Below are 18,311 nucleotides of genomic sequence, written 5' to 3'. Positions count from 1 at the left end.
AGCTCAAGTTTAGAGGCTCTGTGTTCTCAGAATAGCTTGGAATTCCAAACCATTCACTAGGGAATCAGGCCCTGCTCCACAAGGCCAGGCTGGGGTCCCTTCCTCTTAGCCCAGACTCCTGCCCATCCCTTCCTTCCAGAACATGGCTGAGCCCTCTCCTGTCACTCAGAGGACTGAAGTCGCCTTCAGCCAGGTCCCTAGGTCTCCTGCCCTCTAGCCCTGCCCCCTGATGCCACCCTCCAGGAGATGGCAGGATGGGGCACTGAGCAGGGACAGACTCTGGAGACAATCAAGGAGAGCTGGCAGCAGCTCCTTGCTGCTGGTTTCCCACTCTCTGAGCATCAGCCACCCTCCAGCTCCTTCCTACCTCATCTGATCAGCAGGTCCCTGGGATGCGGGCGTTAACTGAGCTGGGGGTTTTGGAGGTGTGGCAGAGGACAGGCTGACAAATGTCATTTCAGACTCATTGAGTTTGAGGGGCCTGAGAGGTGCAAAGACATTTCTAAGTGGCCAGGGCAGGAAGGAGACACAGAACCTTCCAGAAGGTCAAAGACAGACTGGAGGAGGGGTAGGTGAAAGGAGCACAATACTAGTAAACATGTACATAGTGCTTTTCACATGCCAGGTATTGCCCTGGGTATTTTATATAAAATTTTACCTCATTCCGCCCTCATAGCAACCCAGTGAAGTAAGTGCTCTCAGTATCCACATTAGGTGCGTGCAAGGAAGCACAAAGAGGTTAGGTAACCTGCCCAAAGACACACAGCTTGGGCCAGATTCGAATCCACGAAACCTCTTTCTAACTACGCTGTGAGTGTGGGTAAACGGAGACAGAGACCGGCGCTGGGACGTGGGACGCTGAAGTCCCAGTTCTGTCCCGTCACCCAGGTTCCCCCTTTATCTTCCCGCGGAGAAACCGCGGGAAGAGGGCAGGAGCGCCCTCTTCTGGAGGATGTTCTTCCTGCTCCGTCCTCCTTCCCGGGCCGGCGGGCTGGAGCCTAGAGCGTGAGCCTGGAACCAAGTGCCAGCCCCGGCTCCTCCCTCTTTCCTCGAGGTCAGCCTCCTGGGCGGAGCCACTGCCCAATGGGAAGGCACGGTGGAGGAGGGGGCGGGATGCGTCTCTGCGCAATGCCCCGGCTATGGCGCAGGCGGGTAGGCGGGAGGGACACTAGGCTCGCGATTGATTGGTAACTGGGCCGGCCAGTCAGCCGGGGGCGTGGGCAGGGCGCGGCCTCGAGCGGGAAACATGGCAGAGTTGGGTCCTGGCGGTGGCGGCGGCGGCTACAAGGGTGGGAGTGACGACAGCTCGTTCCAGGCGGCTGTAGAGGTCTTCGCGAAGCTGAAGGTGCCCTGAGGCCCCGGGAGCTGCCCCGGGGCGAAGGGGTCTGGGCGGCGGGGCTGCAGAAGTCGGCGGCGCCTCGCAAGGCCCGGATCGCCGCTGCTGGGGGGAGGCTCGTAGGCCGTCCGTCTCCGCTCCCTGGGCGGCCCTAGGCTTTCACTTTGCTGTCTCCGTGGCCCGTGCCTGGGAGTTCAGGCGCCTGAACTTTTGTCCCGCGGATGCTTTAAGGCCTGGCGTGCGGAAGGAGTGCAGGGGCGGGTGGCGGGGGTATGGGGCCACGGATCCTGGCTTCTAGGAGGAGGTCGCAGGGTCTGGTGGAGACAGATGGGCGGAGTGCATGCCTCCCGCTTTGAGTTTTCTTCAGCAAATGCCGGTGACAGCGGTGGTGAAGACGCCTTCCCCGCTAGGTCAGGCGGCGGCCCCGGGGCTGCGACCAGCTCTCCCCTCATTCCCTCTCCTTTCCCCTCCTCGACACCTCTCCCCTCGCCTGCCCCTTCCCCCCGATCCGTGATCGGCCCCGTGGGCCCTCTCCAGGTTCCCTTTGCTCTACGGCCAATATCGGACTCTCACCATAACCCCTAGTTGCTACCAAGTCAAACTACCGCTTCTGCCTCGAGGGGGCCTCCAAAAAAGACACAAAGTGGTGGGCACCTGGAGCTGCAGATGAAGGGGACTGAACTCTGGGCGTGATCAAGACCGCTACCCGTGGTCCGGGGCCGGGGATCTGTGTCACCTGCCTGGTGGCTGCTTGGCGGCCGGGAACGTGCGTGAATGGAGGTGCACTGAGAGCGTGATTACTGCTGTGCGTTTCAGCCTTTCACTGATGTTGCCTTTCTAAAACTTCCTGGCTTTCCCTTTCTTGTTTAGGACCTCAATTGCCCCTTCCTTGACGGTCTTTATATCACAGAACCAAAGACCATTCAGGAACTGCTGTGTAGCCCCTCGAAGTACCGCTTGGAAATCTTGGAGTGGATATGCACACGGTAACAACCTGCTTTCTTCCTCCCCCACTCTTGGGGTACACAGACACCACTCAACCCACAGGGGAAGATGGGGTTTCTTCTTTATATGAGAAAGTGCCCACCGTCTTTAGTCACTATGAGAGCAGCTGCTTAGATAAGAAGTGAAGTCGTGCTCGAATCTGGGGAGAAAGTGTCCTGGAGAGTGCTTCAGCTTGTTTCTTCACAGCTGTGCTATAGCTGAGCTTGGCTTCTGAGCGCTTTTCTGGCTGTAACTACTACTTACAGAGCTGGCAGGGATCTGGGAAATGATGTATTTCAGACCTTTCATTTTCATACTGAGAAGCTGAGGTTCAGGGTGGAGTCGAGAACTATCTGGGGTCTTACTACCGAGGAGTGGCAAGCCAGGGCCAAGACCCCATTTCCCAATCCTTTGGGTCATGGTACCATTTCTCAGACACTGATGGGTGTCCCCAAGGAACTGGGGGTGCAGAAGGCTCAGGTACCAATCCAGTGCCTTCCTACCAGTGGCTCCCAGTGCTCTGGAGAGCCAGACAGGACAGCAGGCCAAGACAAAGCCAACAGGCTGAGGGCTCTGGCAGGGGTGTGCTCAAGAGGCTATGGGTGTCCAGGGTAAAGATGGGCATGTTTTGCCCTGGGACCTGGAGATTTTCTTTAAAAGGAGACAGGATATATGAGCCAGGTCTTTGTAGGCTGTATAGGATCCTGTATGTGTGCCACGCAGGGACCTGGGCAGACTTGGCTTCCCTTGCACGGTGCCAGGCACACACAAACACACACACACAGCTGCACCATGTGTCCAGCCACTAGCCCCAGGTCGCAGTATGGTGTTGCACATACTTGAGATGTGCTCTAGGGTCTGAAGTGACAAGTGGGCACACAGACACATGCTCACTGGAACACCTCAGACACTGATAGGTGTCTCCAAGGAACTGGGGGTGCAGAAGGCTCAGGCACCAATCCCAGTGTTGGGCACACCTGTGTTGTCTGAGTGCTGGGATGTTGGCATGGAGGAGGTCGCATTTGATCTGGGAAGGAACAGGTCATGGCGGACACTGGTTTCCATAGGAGTGGGGAGTCAAGGTGTGGGAGAGAGAACCAGGCAGCAGTGGCTTGAATGGCAGAAAGAACCCGGGACCAGGGGAGTGACATGTGAATTTGGCATTTTTGGCAGGGTCACTTGGGAGTTCTGTGTTGGATGGGTTTAGAGGGGAGAGGCTAGAGGCAGGGAAAAGACTGGAGCGTGGCTTGGAATGGCAGTGGCTCACGTGACAAGCACTGTTGGTCCTGGAAGGACTAGTGCCTGGTCCAGGAACCTGGGATAGAAGTGAGGATGGCCTGGGTTAGTTTGGAGATCTTGAACACAGGAGGGGGGCCAAAGTCAGGCCTTAGAGAGGCTTTTGTGGGAGGGAGCTCAAAGTTGCCTGGCCCAGGTGGAAACTGGGGACCAGGTCCCTCTGCTGGCCAGAGGGGCAATGGATGAGTCTGGCTGCGGCCCTCAGATGCTTTTAGTGCATTTTTAAATACAAGAAACAATCTTTTTAAGAAGCAACCAGGGAATGTCCAATTGATTTTTATGATCCCAAGCTGGCAGAAGTGCTGTAGGCCTCTCGATGGCCAAAAAGGATTTCACAGAGTCCAGTTTCTTCCAATTTCCTCTTGGTTTCTTTGTACATGGCTTCACCATTTCAGCCTCATTTAGGGCCACATATTCACCTTCCTCTGGGTGGAACCTGGGAACTGCATGCAGCATTGACTGGGGGATGGGTTTGAGCATGATGGTCTTGGTGGCTCATATGCCAAGCTGGCCTTCAGCATGGGCAAGGCAGAGCCACAGGGCCCCTGGATCGCTGAGTTCAACTCTCGTGGGTTTCCTTGGTGCCTGAGGAGCTTTACTTGCTTTCGAGGCCTTGAGCACTGTTAGTTTTTGCCCTGCTCCCTGCTGCTTCAGGAAAAGCAACTTTAATGAAAGTCCTTTCTGAGTGAGGTCACTTAGGCTTTTGGGGATTTATTCTTGAGTGTGTTGAAGTGGTTTGCTGTGGTTCAGCCTAATGGATCAGTGAGGGCTCCTGGCTCTCTGGTGCTTTGTGAGTGGGAATGTTGCCTGGCAACCAGGCCCAGGGCCAGCCTCCTAGCTTTTCACATGGTGGCACTTCCCTTTCCCACCCCTTCTGGCCCAGCCCTCTTTGACAGAAGGAATGGGTGCCTTAATGAGTAATTTAAGACAGGTGGCACAGCTGAGGCTGTTGTCCTGTCTCCCTCTTCCCTGCAGTCCTGTGATGGGGGTGTCAGGGTGGCCCCCACTTGCTCCCAGCCCCCCCACCCCGGCCCCAGCCTGGTTGGGGCAGATATGGCCACAGGGAAAGAACAATGAGCCTTTTCCACCGAACACCTGCACTGTCCTCTCCCACCATCATGATGAGATAGTCAGCAGGTCCCCAGGGTGAGGTCTGGGCCCCAACCCTGCTAGAGCTGGGCGGGTTCCTGGCCCCAGTTATCCTGGGGCTCCCTGGCTAGCAGCTGGAGCGCCCTTCACATGGCCTGAATGCTGCGCCAGGCCTGGACCTTGGAGCTGGGGTTGCTATGCTCAGACTGTGCCCCCTCACAGAGGAGACCCAGTGGGAGACTTGGGCTGTGTGTCGCTTGTGATGCCTGCTGGTCTGTGTCTGGAAATGGTTCTGCCCATCAGCTTGGCATCTTCTTTTTAAAAATTAATTTACTTATTTTAATTGGAGGCTAATTGCTTTACAATATTGGAGTGGTTTTTGCCATACATTGACATGAATCAGCCACGGGTGTACATCCTGAATCCCCATCCTGAACCCCCCTCCCACCTCCCTCCCCATCTCATCCCTCAGGGTCTTTGAGTGCCCTGTCTCATGCATCGAACTTGGACTGGTGATCTATTTCACATATGGTAATAGACATGTTTCAGTGGTATTCTCTCAAATTATCCCACCCTTCACCTTGGCATCTTAAGGCAAGATGCTTACCAGTGGCCACTCTCCTGTTTATCTGTGCAGTATTGTTAAGGGTAGGGCTCCACCAGGCCAAGGGGACAGGTGGGATGGCTGTCTCCCCACCTGGGAGGCTGGTACTGTGATCCCAGAGCCCACCATGCTGGGAGCCCTCAAATGGCTCAGAGCTGTGACCTTGGGTAGCATCATTGCCTGTTGACTTACGTTAGTTTAAGAACAGAAAATGCCCCTCTGTTGAAAGAGATAGGCATGGGCCCTTACTAATGGTGGATCAGTCTGTGACAAGAGGCTGTGGTCATTCATTCATTAATGCTCACCAGCCGCCTTTTCAGTGCTGGCTGCTGTGTTTGTTAGGGCCTAGAAGTACACAACAGAAAGTTGGCTCCTGGCCTTGGTGAGCCCAAAGTCTGGGAGGTGAGAGCCCAGCAGAAGGACCGCATCCAGGACCTGCAGTGGTGGAGGGATGCCAGTGTGGCTATAGGCGGGTCCAGCCTTCCCGCGGCTTCCCTGGGGTGGTGAATGTCAGCCAGCGGTGGGCTTCACCGGATCAGCTGGAGCCAACTTGGTGTGCTTGGCTTGGGTGGGAAGAAAGCCCTGCAGGTGGAGAAGGGCAGTCAGCCACATGCAAGGAGAGGGGCCCAGGCCCGGCCTGTGAGGATGCCAGACCAGGGAGGTCCTTTTCGCACATTCTCCAAACAGACCTGCACCGTGATTGCAAGCAAAGCCAGTCCCTGGGTTCCTCCTGGAAAGGTGTCAGAGCTCTGAGGAATTCAGTTTTCTTTCCACTTGGGCAGTCCTTTCATGTTTTTATTGTGAGAATTTTAATGTCAGTACTCAAATTCATGTTTCCGAGGTGAACTTTCAGAAATAGTTTGGTTTTGTGTTTTGCTGATAATTTATGGAGTTGAAATCACATAAGATTATCTATTTTAAAGTGAGTTTTCCAGTGCCATTTAGCACCTGGATATGAAGATTCCCTTTTGAGAGCATCTGTAAGGAGAGGTGTGAGGGCCCCCTGCAGTCCACTCATGCCTGACTGCTTTTGCTCTTTGCCTGCAGGGTCTGTCCCTCCTGGCTTGACAGGTTCAGCTTGCTGAAGGGGGCGTCAGCCGAAGTGAAGATCCAAGGTGGGTCTCCTCCGTTACGGGAGTTTGGTGTTGAACGGTGGATTCTGGCCGTTCTGACCTGGTGCGTGGCCTCCTTAGTAGATTGGTGGATTGTCCAGTGGACTGGTGTTTTCAGTGGATGTCCCCAGAGCCTGCTGGGATCCGCCCTCCCTTGTGCCTGTGAAGGAGACCCTGCCAGCCCATCCACTAGGGTGCTGGGGGGCAGAGACAGCCATTCTCGCTGATGCCACCAGTGATTAGGCCACGTTGTGCTTGGGTGTGTGTGCATGCCTATGACATGAGGCATTCCTGGGCAGGTCTGTGTGGGGGCTTATCTTGGAACTGCTTCTTTTCAATCCGTTTTTGGCAGAAACTGTCCTTAAGCCAGCAACGAGCACTAGGTAAAAGGGAGCAAATTGCAGTCCTGAAGGCGCTGGCTAGCTCTTCACCCACACAGCAGTGTTTCCGAAGGTCCATCCTTCTGCGAGTCTGTGTTTGCCCCACCCCCGCCCCAGGGTGGGTGAGCTGGATCCCAGATTCCTGATCCGTGCCCCTGCTGGCCCTGCCACATTAGTTATCTGAGGCCTGTCCCAAGGCTGACATGGGTTGTGTCTCGGAGCCTGTCGAGGCCGGGCCAACCTGGTCATCGGGTCACAAGTGAATCCTTGAACATGCACGCACAGGTACCTACCATGGTGTTACCATTCCCAGCCTCAGTTTCCTCTTTAGTAACGTGTGGGTGAGCAGCTCAGCCTGGCCCACCCTGTTGGGGGGGGGTCCCTGGGTGGCATAGCAGGTGGTAGATGTGAGCACTTGAGGAAGAGTGTAATTGGGAGAAACTGTGACACGCAGAGTGGGGATCACAAGTCACCCGTTCACATTTAAGGAGCACCCGCTCCACACCCAGCACTACTCTTGTGGAGCTTGCTTGCTAGCTAGGAGACAGGTGATACACAGGAGGTGGCGACATTTCTCAGTGTATCAGATGCTGAGAAGCACCATAAACAAAGGCAGGTGAAGGCAGGGTGGTGCTCGGGTGGGCTGGGAGAAGGGTGGCACTGTTGACATAAGATGGCTGGGGAAGGCCTCCCTTTTAAATAACAAGAGTCATGTGGGAAGGAAGGAAGTGAGGCAGGCAGATCTCAGGAAGAATAGTGTTTAGGGCGAGAGAAAAACAAGCACCAAGGCAGGGGTTAGGAACAGCTAGGAGGCCAGGGTGGCTGCGGTAGAGGGCAGAGCAAGGGGCCAGGGCTGGGGCGAGGTCCAAGGGGCGACAGGGCCAGACCAGGCCAGGCCTGGTAGACTGCAGAAGGACACAGGCCTGTATTCCAAGGAGAGCCATATAATCCTGACTTTGGACTTATGTGCTGTGCTGAGATGGGTGTGGGGCACTGGAAGAGGGGAACGCCACCCAGATCCTGGATTTCTAGTGAAGGGACTGTTTGCTGGACTTGATGAGACTCAGATGTAGGCATTTGCAGGGATTTGGGGTCAAGGGCTGCAGGGCTGGGTGGGATGTAGAGCTTGCACTGGCCCCCAGCTTTGTGGCTCCAAGTTGTGGCCTACCATCTGGTTCTTCGGAGAACGCCCAGGATTCCCTGGAAGACACGGCTGAGGATTCCTTGCACCACATAGGGCCTCAGTTTCCTAATCTGTGAAATGGAAGAGTAGCCACCTGCTAGGGCTGCCTGCAAGAGGAAGGGGTGTGATGGCGTGAAGGGCCTGTATGAAACTGAGAAATGTGAGATGGTTCCTTGTGCTGTGGCTTGCCGAGGTCTCTGAAAGGGTGGCATGCGGCATCTTTGGAAGGTGCCCTGGCCTCTGTGGGCTCCCCGGGCAGCTGGCAGGCTTCTGTTGGAAGCCAGCGTTGCCTGTATGGAAGAGCATTGAATGCAACCTCTCATCGCAGGTAAGGAACGTAGCCCCCAGAGAAGGGCAGTGACCAGGTGTAGGTCACACAGCAGGAGGCCATGCTGGCACCCCAGGGTGTCCGCCACCTGCCTCCTTGTTGACCTCCTTTAGCAGGGAACCCCTTGGCACTTGGCCAGGGTGCCTGGCGTCCCCCTGTTTGGGTGACTGTCTGCGGTAACTGGACCCTTGTGTTCCAGCAGAGATGGTGAAACTGGGCCATGAACTGATGTTGTGTGGGCTGGATGACCAGGAGCTCCTGAAGGTAAGAGAGAGCCCCCTGTCCCTGTGGGCTGGGGGCCTCCATGATGCTGGGGTGATTCTGGGAAGGCTCCTTCCCTAGGAGCCAGCATCCTAAGCCCCTGGGGCAGGAACCCATAGGATTCCTTTGGGTGGATCCCTGCCATTCCTAGGATGAGGTGAGGGGCTGGTTGAAGCAGTTGAGGAGGCGCTTTGGCTTATGTGCCAGTAACTGTCATCCTCCTCCTCCCCAAGATAGCAGGTCCTTGTCATATGCCATCTCCCCGGGAAGGTGACAAAACAGCTCTCTCAAGGTTACTCTGTAACAGAGCCTGGCCTCTTGAACCCAACCTTCTGGCTTCTGAGCCCATGTATTTTCCTCCATGTGTTGCCTACCATGGGTTTCCATACAAAGGCAGCCACCCTTAAACCTACTCTGAAACCCTGCCACCTCCCCTTAAAATTTAAGAAGCATATTTGAAATAATTATTTCCATGTTTTGGCTCTTAGAAATAATGATGCTCCGACTGTGCCTTATACATTTTTGACAGAAGACATGTTTCTGGTTCTCTTCAGTATATATGAATAGCTAGGAGTGGAATTACCTAACTTTCAGAATTCTTTGAATATGTTAAACTTTTTGAGGAACCCCAAAGTGTTTTCCAAAGTGTCTGTAACCATTTCACATTCTCACCAGCATTGTGTGAGGGTTCCAGTTTCTCAGGTCATCACCAACACTTGTTATTGTTCATCATTTTCATATGAGCCATCCTGGTGGGTGTGAAGGGCTATCTCATTGTGTTTTTTTTTTCTCATTGTGGTTTTGATTTGCATTTCCCTGATGACTAATGGTGTTGAACATCTTTTCATGTGCCTATTAGCCATTTGTGTATCTTCTTTGGAGTAATGTCTCTATTCAGTTCTTTTGCCCACTTTTTAATTGGGTTGTCTTTTTATTTTTGAGATGTAAGAATTTTTTATATATTCTGGATACAAGTCACATCAGATATTTGATTTATAAATATGTGCTCCCATTCTGTGGATTGTCTTTTCACTTTCTAGATGTGTCCTTTGGAGTACAAAATTTTTGAGTTTTGTTGAAAAACAGTTTTGTATTTTTAGCTCTTATATTTAGATCTTTGACCCATTTTGAGTTAGTTTTATGTATGGCTGTAAGGTGTGTATCCAACTTCATTCTTTTGTGTGTGGCTGTCCAGTTTTTCCAGTTAATCAACCATTTGTTGAAAAGACCATTCTTTCCTCATTGGACTGTTTGGGCATCTTTGTTGAAAATCGATGAATGTAAAAGTGAGGCTTTATTTCTGGATTCTCCAATTCTATTCCATTGATCCTTATGCCTGTCCTTATGCCAGTAGCAGAATGCCTTGATGACTGTAGCTTTGCAGTAAATTGTGAACAAGTCAGTCCTCCAACTTTGCTCTTTTTCGGATTGCTTTGACTTTTAGGGGTACCTCGAATTTCCATGTGAATTTTAGAATCAGTTTGTCAGTTTGTGCAAAACTGAGCTTTTGATCGAGATTATGTTGAATCTGTAGATCACTTTGGCGAGTATTACCATTACCTCTAATAAGACTTTCCATCCTTAAACATGGGCTGTTGTTCCATGTAGTTCGGTTTTCTTAAATTTCTCTTGGAGATGTTTTGTAGTTTTCAGTGTACAGGCTGTGAGGAGCGGCTTACCCTTTCCTGAGCTGGTGGGGCTCCTGGAGCTGGTCTGCTGCAGATGGGCTGGTGGGCAGCCCAGGCCGCCAGTCAAGGCTTTGTAAGATCCTGAGTAACACTTGGTCTCACGTTTCTGCCCAGGCTTTCCTCCATCCAGACAGTGTCCCACGCCCCATCTCATACTTGCAGGGTGCCCTTCCGGTGTATCATTCTGGCTTGGTGTTGTTTGGGGCCGGTTGGGAGAAGGAGGCGACACGAGGTAGTGATGCCCTCAGTGGCAGGCCAGGGGGCATGGAGGTAGAGATGCCAGGAGCTTGCAGAGGCACTGGCCCCGTCCCTGTGGCTACGCAGGTGGGAGCCAGGCTCGCAGGGAGTGCCAGGCAGCTGCAACCATGATGGTTGTGGACGGGAACTGAGCTGCAAACAAGACAGCAGAATGTGACCCTGTATCCCAGTCTGCTGCCTCCCCGGGGCTGCCTGGGCCCCCTTGGCCCTCCCCTTCTCGGCCCACTCTAAACGCTGTTGCTCACAGGGCTCTCGGAGCAGGCTGTGTTTACAGCCCACATTCACACAAGCTCTCCCAGATTGAATTTGCATCACAGGGCTTGGTCTCGGGCCTCTTCCCCTTTCCGGAAGGAGTTGAGCTCTCGATCGGACCACTCCTGGCCGGGCATCCCAGCTGCTTTTGGGGCGGAGGGTGACTCAGCTGCTCTCAGGGACTCTGGCTGTAAGGCTTGGCTGCATGCCGCCTATGGGGGAACGAGTCCCCGTTGGCCACAAATTAGTGGGTGTGACGTGGCCACATCCACTGCCTGTCTTGTTGTGCTGGGTGCCCTGAACCTGTCCACGAACCTGCCAGGTGGAAGCCTGGGGGGACTACTGGCCCATTGGGGCAGCAGGGGGCCCCTGGCACATTGGGCTAGTGAGTGCATGTGTCCTTCCCTGCCCAGGGCCGGGCCTGCGCCCAGAAGCAGCTGCACTTCATGGACCAACTGCTGGACGTGGTCCGCAGCCTGAGTGTCGGCGACTCCAGCTGCCCCAGGTAAAGCTTGGCACAGGCCCTGCCCGAATCGGCCGCCGGGCGCCCTTGCTCCTCCAAGCCCCCTGGACACATCTTCCCAGCAGGAACCCCGCCACGCTCCATCCCAGGGGAACGCAGGCTCACCCCACCGAGGACGGATACCTGGGCTGTCCCTGCAGGTGGGCGGGCTCTCAGAGACCAGAGGAGATGCCTTCTCCTGGCCCCTTCGCTGGTCTTGGCTGGTCTCTGGCATTGACAGCGTGGCCCTGGGGCTGCCTTTGCAGCACGGAGGAGCGCTTTGAGGACACCAGGGAGAAGACCGAGGGGCTGCTGGGGGAGCTCTTCTCCAGCCCTTGCCTGCAGATGCTCCTGAGACCTGAGTGTGAACCGTGGCCCCTGGACGTGCAGCCGCTTCTCGACAAGCAGAGCAACAACAGGCAGGAGTAGGTGGCCTGTTGGCTGGGATGGGGAGTCTCCTGTGCGTGGTCCACAGGTGCCCTGGTGCCTGTGATGGCACCAGGCAGAAGTGACCCCTTGTTTCCCTGCAGGGCCAGCCCCTCGGTCAAGTCAGAGGAGGAGAAGGTGGCAGAACTGGCCCGGCAGCTGCAGGAAAGTGCCTCAAAGCTTCAGGCACTCCAGGTAGAGGTGAGGTGCCAGCCACAAGGGGGTTGCAGGGGGCCCCCGCCGGATGTCCTGAAGCCTCAGACAGCTCTGTCTCTTCGACGAGCATGTTGGGAGGCCTGAGTGAGGTGGCACATGTGCTGAATGGCCCAGCTTCTAGAATGTGATGGCCGGAGAGGGGAGGCTTTTCCAGGAGTGGAAAGGACCAGCTTTGGAGGGGAGCCCTGTGCCAGGCCTGGCACCCTGGGCTTTTCCTGGGCTTTCTCCTGCGGCCCTCCCTGCAGCCCCAGACTTGTCCTCATTGCCACTAAGGTCCTCAGGAGGACGTTGAGGTCCCTGCAAGCCTCCGGTCTTCTGTTTGTCTCCTGGTTTCTGGAAGCATGGAGTGGCCAGCAGACCCTCACCTCTCCAAGGGGTTTAGGGCCCTGCCTGGTGCCCCGTGGCAGGCGGGATAGCCTCCACCCCTGACTTCGCAGTGCTTTGCACAGCAAGGAGCTGCTGTGGGCAGCGCCCACGCCAGCACCCTGGACCAGAAGCTGCGCCTGGTCACCTCTGACTTCCATCAGCTTGTCGTGGCTTTCCTGCAAGTCTACGATGGTGAGCTGGGCGAGTACTGCCAACGCCCAGGCCCCTACCTCCATCCATGTGGCCCCATCGTCCAGGCCGTGTACCAGACCCTGATGTCGTGCAGCCAAGTAAGCATTGCCCTTCCCCCGGCCCCTCCCAGCGGCCACTGTACCCCCAGCGAGGCACCCGAGGGTGGGGACCGGCTGAGCTCCAGGCTCCAGGCCTCAGACTGAAACTTAAAGGCAGGTTGGGGCTATAGAGGGGAGGAGGGGTGCTGGGGATGTCCCTCCATGGGCCCCCCTGCCCTTCATGAGGGTGCCAACCAAGCCACAACTGCAGGCGCAGAAGAGGTATGTGCACTGTCTGTGCTGGGCCCCAGCTGACCGTGGGAGACTCTCGTCCCAGCCTACAGCTTCTGTCCTGGTGTTGGCCTCAGCCTGTCTGCACAAGAGGCTCAAGCAGGTGTTCGTCCTCACGTGGTCCAGAGCGGTGCCATACAGACAGACGGATGCTTGCCCGTCTGGGCCCTTGACCGAGTTTGGACACACGGGAAAAGGCGACCTCACATGGCTGAGCTGATGGCCTCAGGATTGATTCCGATCCCTGGAACCCAGACTGCTAGCTTTGGTTATGATTATGTGCACACTTGCCACACGTGACACTCTGCCATCGACTTAGGGCTCCCATGGCACTGGCCTTGGTGTTCTCACAAGAAAGCTCCCAGACTTCTGAATCTCTGACCAGCTTGTTCTTTGCTAGTCTACCAACAGGCTGAGTTAGGGCACAGTCCTCGCCCATCAGAAAGGCCCTTTGACCTTGAGACACTGACTTTTGCACTGTCCATCTGTCCCCTCAACCCTGGCTTTGTGTGGCCCCAGTGTGGGGTGGGATCTGTGATAGTGTGGTGTCCCCGCAGGGCCAGGAGGAATGGAGTTGCGCTGGGGAGCTCTGGTGGGTGACTGTCCTTGTAGCTGGAGGCAGGTGTTTAGTGTCCACTGGGGCAGGGAGCAGGAGACACCTCCTATGGGTCAGACCACTAGCATTCAAGCCTACATGTCCCCACCCTCTGTTCCTCCGTCCCAGCTATTGAAGGCAGCTGTGGAAGTCACTAGCACCTCGGCGAAAGCCATGCAGATGGCGAACCAGCAGCAGGACGAGCAGATATGTTGGGGCAACAACAGCTCTGTCATGAGTCTAGGTATGTGGTCACCCCTTGCTGTGTCCGTGGCCACCGAATTGGTGGTCGGGGCCATCTTAGGGCACCTCGGCCTGCATTTGGGGACTGGTCCCTTCCTGTTCTCTTCTTTTTCTGATGCTATAGGTTTTCCTTCCCTTAAAAAATGCTTTTGACAGATCAGAAAAGAAAACCATGAATGGTGGAAAATGGGGATTCTCTAAAGCCGTGCAGAGGGAAACTAAAAGCACTGCCTAACGCAGTGGCCCAGAAGCGGTCAGTGTTCATGTTTTGGTCTGTTTCCCTCTATTTTGTTTCCTCTCATCACTTTTTAAAATTAATTAATTTATTTTAATTGGAGGCTAATTATTTTACAATATTGTAGTGGTTTTTGCCATACATTGACATGAATCAGCCATAGGTGTACACCTCTCATCATTTTTTATTTTTTGTATAAGTTGAATCTAATCACATCATGCTACACTATTATATTCTTTCCCTTGGACCTCATTTTAAGCATTGACCCAGGTTCTCAAAGTCATAATTCCAATCGTCAGATGCTTCCTTTCAGACATGAGCTAAAATTTGCTTAACGTTTTCTGTTACTGAGCCTGTAGGTCACTTTCGATTATTTATTGTTATACTGTTCCAGCATTTGCAATACTGACAAATGGGAATAATTCAAGGTTTTATTCTTGGATAATGCTTGGGTAGATACTGGTTATATGTATATTGTGGGACAGTATTTGTTGTTTCAAAATTTGGTTACAATGACATGAGGAAATGCATATAATGTTAAAAGGAAAATGCAGGTTAAAAGTGAAATACACAGTATGATCTTACTTTTCTAAAAGGAAAAAATGCAGAGGAATCCATTGTAGGAGTTGAGCTACCACATGGATGTTGATTTTCTCTGTGTCAGAGTCAGAGGTGATTTAGATCGTTTGTTATTCAGTCGCTAAGTTATGTCAACCCCATGGACTGCAGCATGCTGGGCTTCTGTATCTTTCACCATCTCCCAGAACTTGCTCAAACTCTTATCCATTGAGTTGATGATGCCATCCAAGCATCTGATCATCTGTAACCCCCTTGTCCTCCTGCCTTCAATCTTTCCCAGCATCAGGGTCTTTTCTAACAAGTTGACTCTTTGCATCAGGTAGCAAAAGTATGGGAGCTTCAGCATCAGTCCTTCTAATGAGTATTTCCTTTAGGATGAACTGGTTGGATCTCCTTGCAGTCCAAGGGACTCTCAAGAGTCTTCCCCAACATGGTTCAAAATCATCAATTCTTCAGTGCTCAGCTTTCTCTATAGTCCAACTCTCACATCCATACATGACTACTGGAAAAACCATAGCTTTGACTAGACGGACCTTTGTCAGCAAAGTAATGTCTCTGCTTTTTAATATGCTGTCTAGGTTGGTCATAGGTTTTCTTCCAAGGAGCAAGCATTTTAAACTTTATGGCTACAGTCACTATCTGCAGTGATTTTGGAGTCTGGTATAAACTTGTCAAGAAAGTAAATTCTGTCACAGTTCCCATTGTTTCCCCATCTATTTGCCATGAAGTGATGGGACCAGATGCCATTATCTTAGTTTTTTTGAATGTTGAGTTCTAAGCTAACTTTTTCACTCTCCTCTTTCACTTTCATCGAGAGGCTCTTTAGTTCTTCTTATCTTTCTGCCATAAGGGTGGTGTCATCTGCATATCTGAGGTTATTGATATTTCTCCCAGCAATCTTGATTCTAGCTTGTGCTTTATCCAGCCCGGCATTTCGCATGATGTACTCTGCATATAAGTTAAATAAGCAGGGTGACAGTATACAATCTTGACATACTCCTTTCCCAATTTGGAACCAGTCTGTTGTTCCATGTTTGGTTCTAACTGTTGCTTCTTGACCTGCATACAGATTTCTCAGGAGGCAGGTATGGTGGTCTAGTAGTCTCATCTCTTGAAGAATTCTCCAGTTTGTTGTGATCGTTTAGTTTGTTTCCTGTCTCTTTATCCTGTTCTGCAGCCTTCACATATTCTGCAGTGAACATGTATCACTGAGGGAATTTCCCTGTGATTGTCAACCTTTAAGAAAGGTTGCAGTGAACTCGTTTCAACAGTTGAGGTTCCACACGGGGGTGAGGTTCTGTCGTCGTGGCGGTGAGGCCAGCTCCTCCCGTTTGTGGGGCTAGCTTTGTTGTTTCCCACCTTCCTGCTATTGGGTAAGGTCAAAATTGTGTCTGCATTTAATTTTAAACTTTGTTTCTGAGTAAGTTTTTTCTTCTTGTGAAAAATACACTCAGAGAAGGTTTTTCGTTGTTGTTGTTTTTTGTTATAAGAAAAAAGCAGCCTTTTGGGAGAAGTCTTAACTCAGGGTTAGTCAAGTGAAAAGCTGCCTCTGTCCCCTGGGCTGTGGCAAACCCCCTTCAGTCCATTGCCACTGACTTTAAAGCAGATAGTTGTGTACCACAGACCAGGCTAAGAGATGGAACATGCCTCACACAAGAGCGACTCCATCAGCCACTTCCTGCCTGAAGCTGAGCGCTGGCCCGGCTTGGTGAGGATTCTCTCCCGGTGCCTACACCTCCCAAGTAGGGTCTGTGATCACTCACGTTCATTGACATGTAATGGAGGCCCTGGTGTAGTCTCTTCCATCTTCCATTCTCAGATTTGTCTTGCCCTTTGGCTCTTTTTGACAGTCTTGGTGTGGGGTCACTTTTGAGTTTCTCCCATTTGGAATTGTGTGAGCTACTTGGGTATGTAGCTTCATGGTTTTCCTCCACACTCAGCCAGATGGCTGACGGTGTTTCCTTCCTCCGCACCTCTGTTGGTCCTGCCTTAAGGTCAAGCAGAGTCATGGGCTCAGGGCCTTTGCAGGTCTCTCCCAGACGCCCTCGCGGCCCCAGGCATGCATGTGGACTTCCACATTCCCAGGACTCTTGCAGCTCTTCAGAGCCCTCGTGGGCCTCTCTTGCCCTATTGTCTCTTTCTGCACTTGATGCTTTGTCTGTGTTTGCCCCAACCCTTTTCCACCACCAGAGGCAGTGGTCATTCAGAGAAGAGAACTTTCCAACCAACTTGAATGAACATACTCAGCATCTTGTCCACACATACTGAGGAAACTGGGAAGACCCAGCAAGGAGAAATACAAGCAGACACTCTTAGGGGTTAAACATGGTTGTCACAGTGTTCAGAACAATCCATGAGAGAGTTAGGCAGATCTTGAGTAGAAAACATCTCGAGACTCAAGAGACAAGGGGCAGATATACAAACAAGGGCAAAGAAAAACAGCACAGAGATGGGCTGAGATCTCTGATGCTGAGGAAGGAAGGAGGAGGGAGGCGGTTGCAGAGTTGAGGGCTGAGTCCAGACCAGAGGGAGCCCCAGGACGCACTCCAGACCCAGCCTCCCATAATCCACAGTAGCAGGGATACAGCGTCGGGGGCCCAGGCTTCCAGAGACAGCACAGCTTGGCCAAACCCTGAACCAAGAGAAGGCCATGTAGCACCGAGGGCCTGGGACAGAGGGGCGACATGTGAGCTGAGAATACGCCTGGATCTGGGGGAGCCCAGGAGCAGGGCTGGGGCATCTAGAGATTGGGAGAATCTGAGGACTTGGTAAAGGGAAATGACACCCCCGAATCCTATCTGTATGTAAGAGAAATGTGAGTGCCCTCAGAGGGAGTGGCAGTGGTGAGTGGGAAGGCTCGTTGGGACCAGGCCTGTCTCCTCTCTGTGAGATGCCTGCCCAGCCATCACCCTGAGGCCTACCCCGTGATGCCCAAGCTTCGCACTCACCCTTGGGATGGGCAGGACTTAACACCACTTGCCAACCTTGTGGGAGGGCAGAGGATGGGCTGGGGAGGTGAGCTCCTAGAGGATGGACTCGGATGAGCTGAAGGAAGGACTGATCAAAATCCATACAGCATCCAAATCATGAACCTCCCTGGCTCCTGGGCTTTGCGGAGAGTGGCAGGGAGGGACCCGGCCAAGCCAGTGAACCCCAGCCTGGGGGCTCTGCCTGGGGCCCCCAGGGACTTCCATCGGAGCTCACCAGGCCCTGGCCCCGTCGGGGGCTCCTGGCTTAACCCGTTGCTGGGTGCCCGGGGCCCGAGGACAGCTGGACTGACTAACCTTGCTATTTGCCGTTCTCTTTCTTTGGCAGCCACCAAAATAGAAGAGCTAACCCAGCAATATAAGACCTTCAGCGACTGTCTGCACAAAGGCCCACAGTAGCCTGTGAGCAGGGAGCTCTACCCCGAAGAGCCAGGCAGCAGCAGTCAGCCCCCTTGCTGCCTCTAGCTGCTCAGCACCTTCAGCTCTTTGGTGGGGGTGGGGTGGGTGGGGTGGGGAGTGAAAGGGAAGGGAAGTGGGATGGTGGGGGGTGGATGGGGGTGGGGTGGCGGCGGGTTTGATGTGTGAGCTGGGGAGAAAAGAAAGCCCAGGTTTTAAGAAGTTGCCTGCAGCCTGCTTTTTTGCTTCTGTGGCTCTGCCTGACTGCCTCCCTGCCCATCCTGCCTGTCCCATGTTCCATTGCCTGTTAAGACTGGCGGTGTCTTGTCACGACTCCTGGCTGAATGCGACCACGGCCTCCACCAGGCCCTGATCCGCTGCTTCCTACCCCCAACCCTGGGCTGGCCTTCGGGGTGCTGGCACCCACTGCATCTGGGGTGTGGCCAGTGGGGGCGTGTGCTTCCTTCTCCTGCC

The 18,311-nt window shown here is 53.5% G+C and overlaps 1 protein-coding gene across 7 annotated transcripts; it reads left to right on the top strand.

Annotated features, from left to right (window-relative positions):
* Nucleotides 1–1,189: 1,189 nt before the first annotated feature.
* On the top strand, nt 1,190–18,053 carry HAUS7 (HAUS augmin like complex subunit 7). 7 transcript variants are annotated; one of them, XM_043457590.1, is made up of 11 exons: nt 1,190–1,345; nt 2,207–2,322; nt 6,357–6,424; nt 8,515–8,576; nt 11,185–11,276; nt 11,357–11,434; nt 11,540–11,698; nt 11,804–11,900; nt 12,353–12,571; nt 13,527–13,641; nt 17,770–18,053. In XM_043457590.1, the coding sequence occupies exons 1-11, from the start codon at nt 1,247–1,249 to the stop codon at nt 17,838–17,840; spliced, it is 1,176 nt and encodes a 391-aa protein (XP_043313525.1). In that variant the 5' UTR covers nt 1,190–1,246; the 3' UTR covers nt 17,841–18,053. The 7 variants fall into 7 exon arrangements, with proteins under 7 accessions (XP_043313525.1, XP_043313526.1, XP_043313530.1 ...); XM_043457591.1 differs by having other exon boundaries at nt 8,512–8,576; nt 11,360–11,434; XM_043457595.1 differs by having other exon boundaries at nt 8,512–8,576; nt 12,443–12,571.
* The last annotated feature ends 258 nt before the right edge of the window (nt 18,054–18,311 follow it).

This window comes from Cervus canadensis, chromosome X, assembly GCF_019320065.1.
Source record: "Cervus canadensis isolate Bull #8, Minnesota chromosome X, ASM1932006v1, whole genome shotgun sequence".
In the NCBI taxonomy this organism is placed as follows: domain Eukaryota; kingdom Metazoa; phylum Chordata; class Mammalia; order Artiodactyla; family Cervidae; genus Cervus; species Cervus canadensis.
This window is presented reverse-complemented; position numbering and strand designations above follow the sequence as displayed.

Coding starts and splice junctions, on each gene's coding strand:
- HAUS7 (XM_043457589.1), top strand. CDS start 1,247: ATGGCAGAGTTGGGTCCTGGCGGTGGCGGCGGCGGCTACAAGGGTGGG. Junction 11,277..11,356: donor GGCGACTCCAGCTGCCCCAG/GTAAAGCTTGGC, acceptor ACATCTTCCCAG/CAGGAACCCCGCCACGCTCC. Junction 11,699..11,803: donor CAGAGCAACAACAGGCAGGA/GTAGGTGGCCTG, acceptor GTTTCCCTGCAG/GGCCAGCCCCTCGGTCAAGT.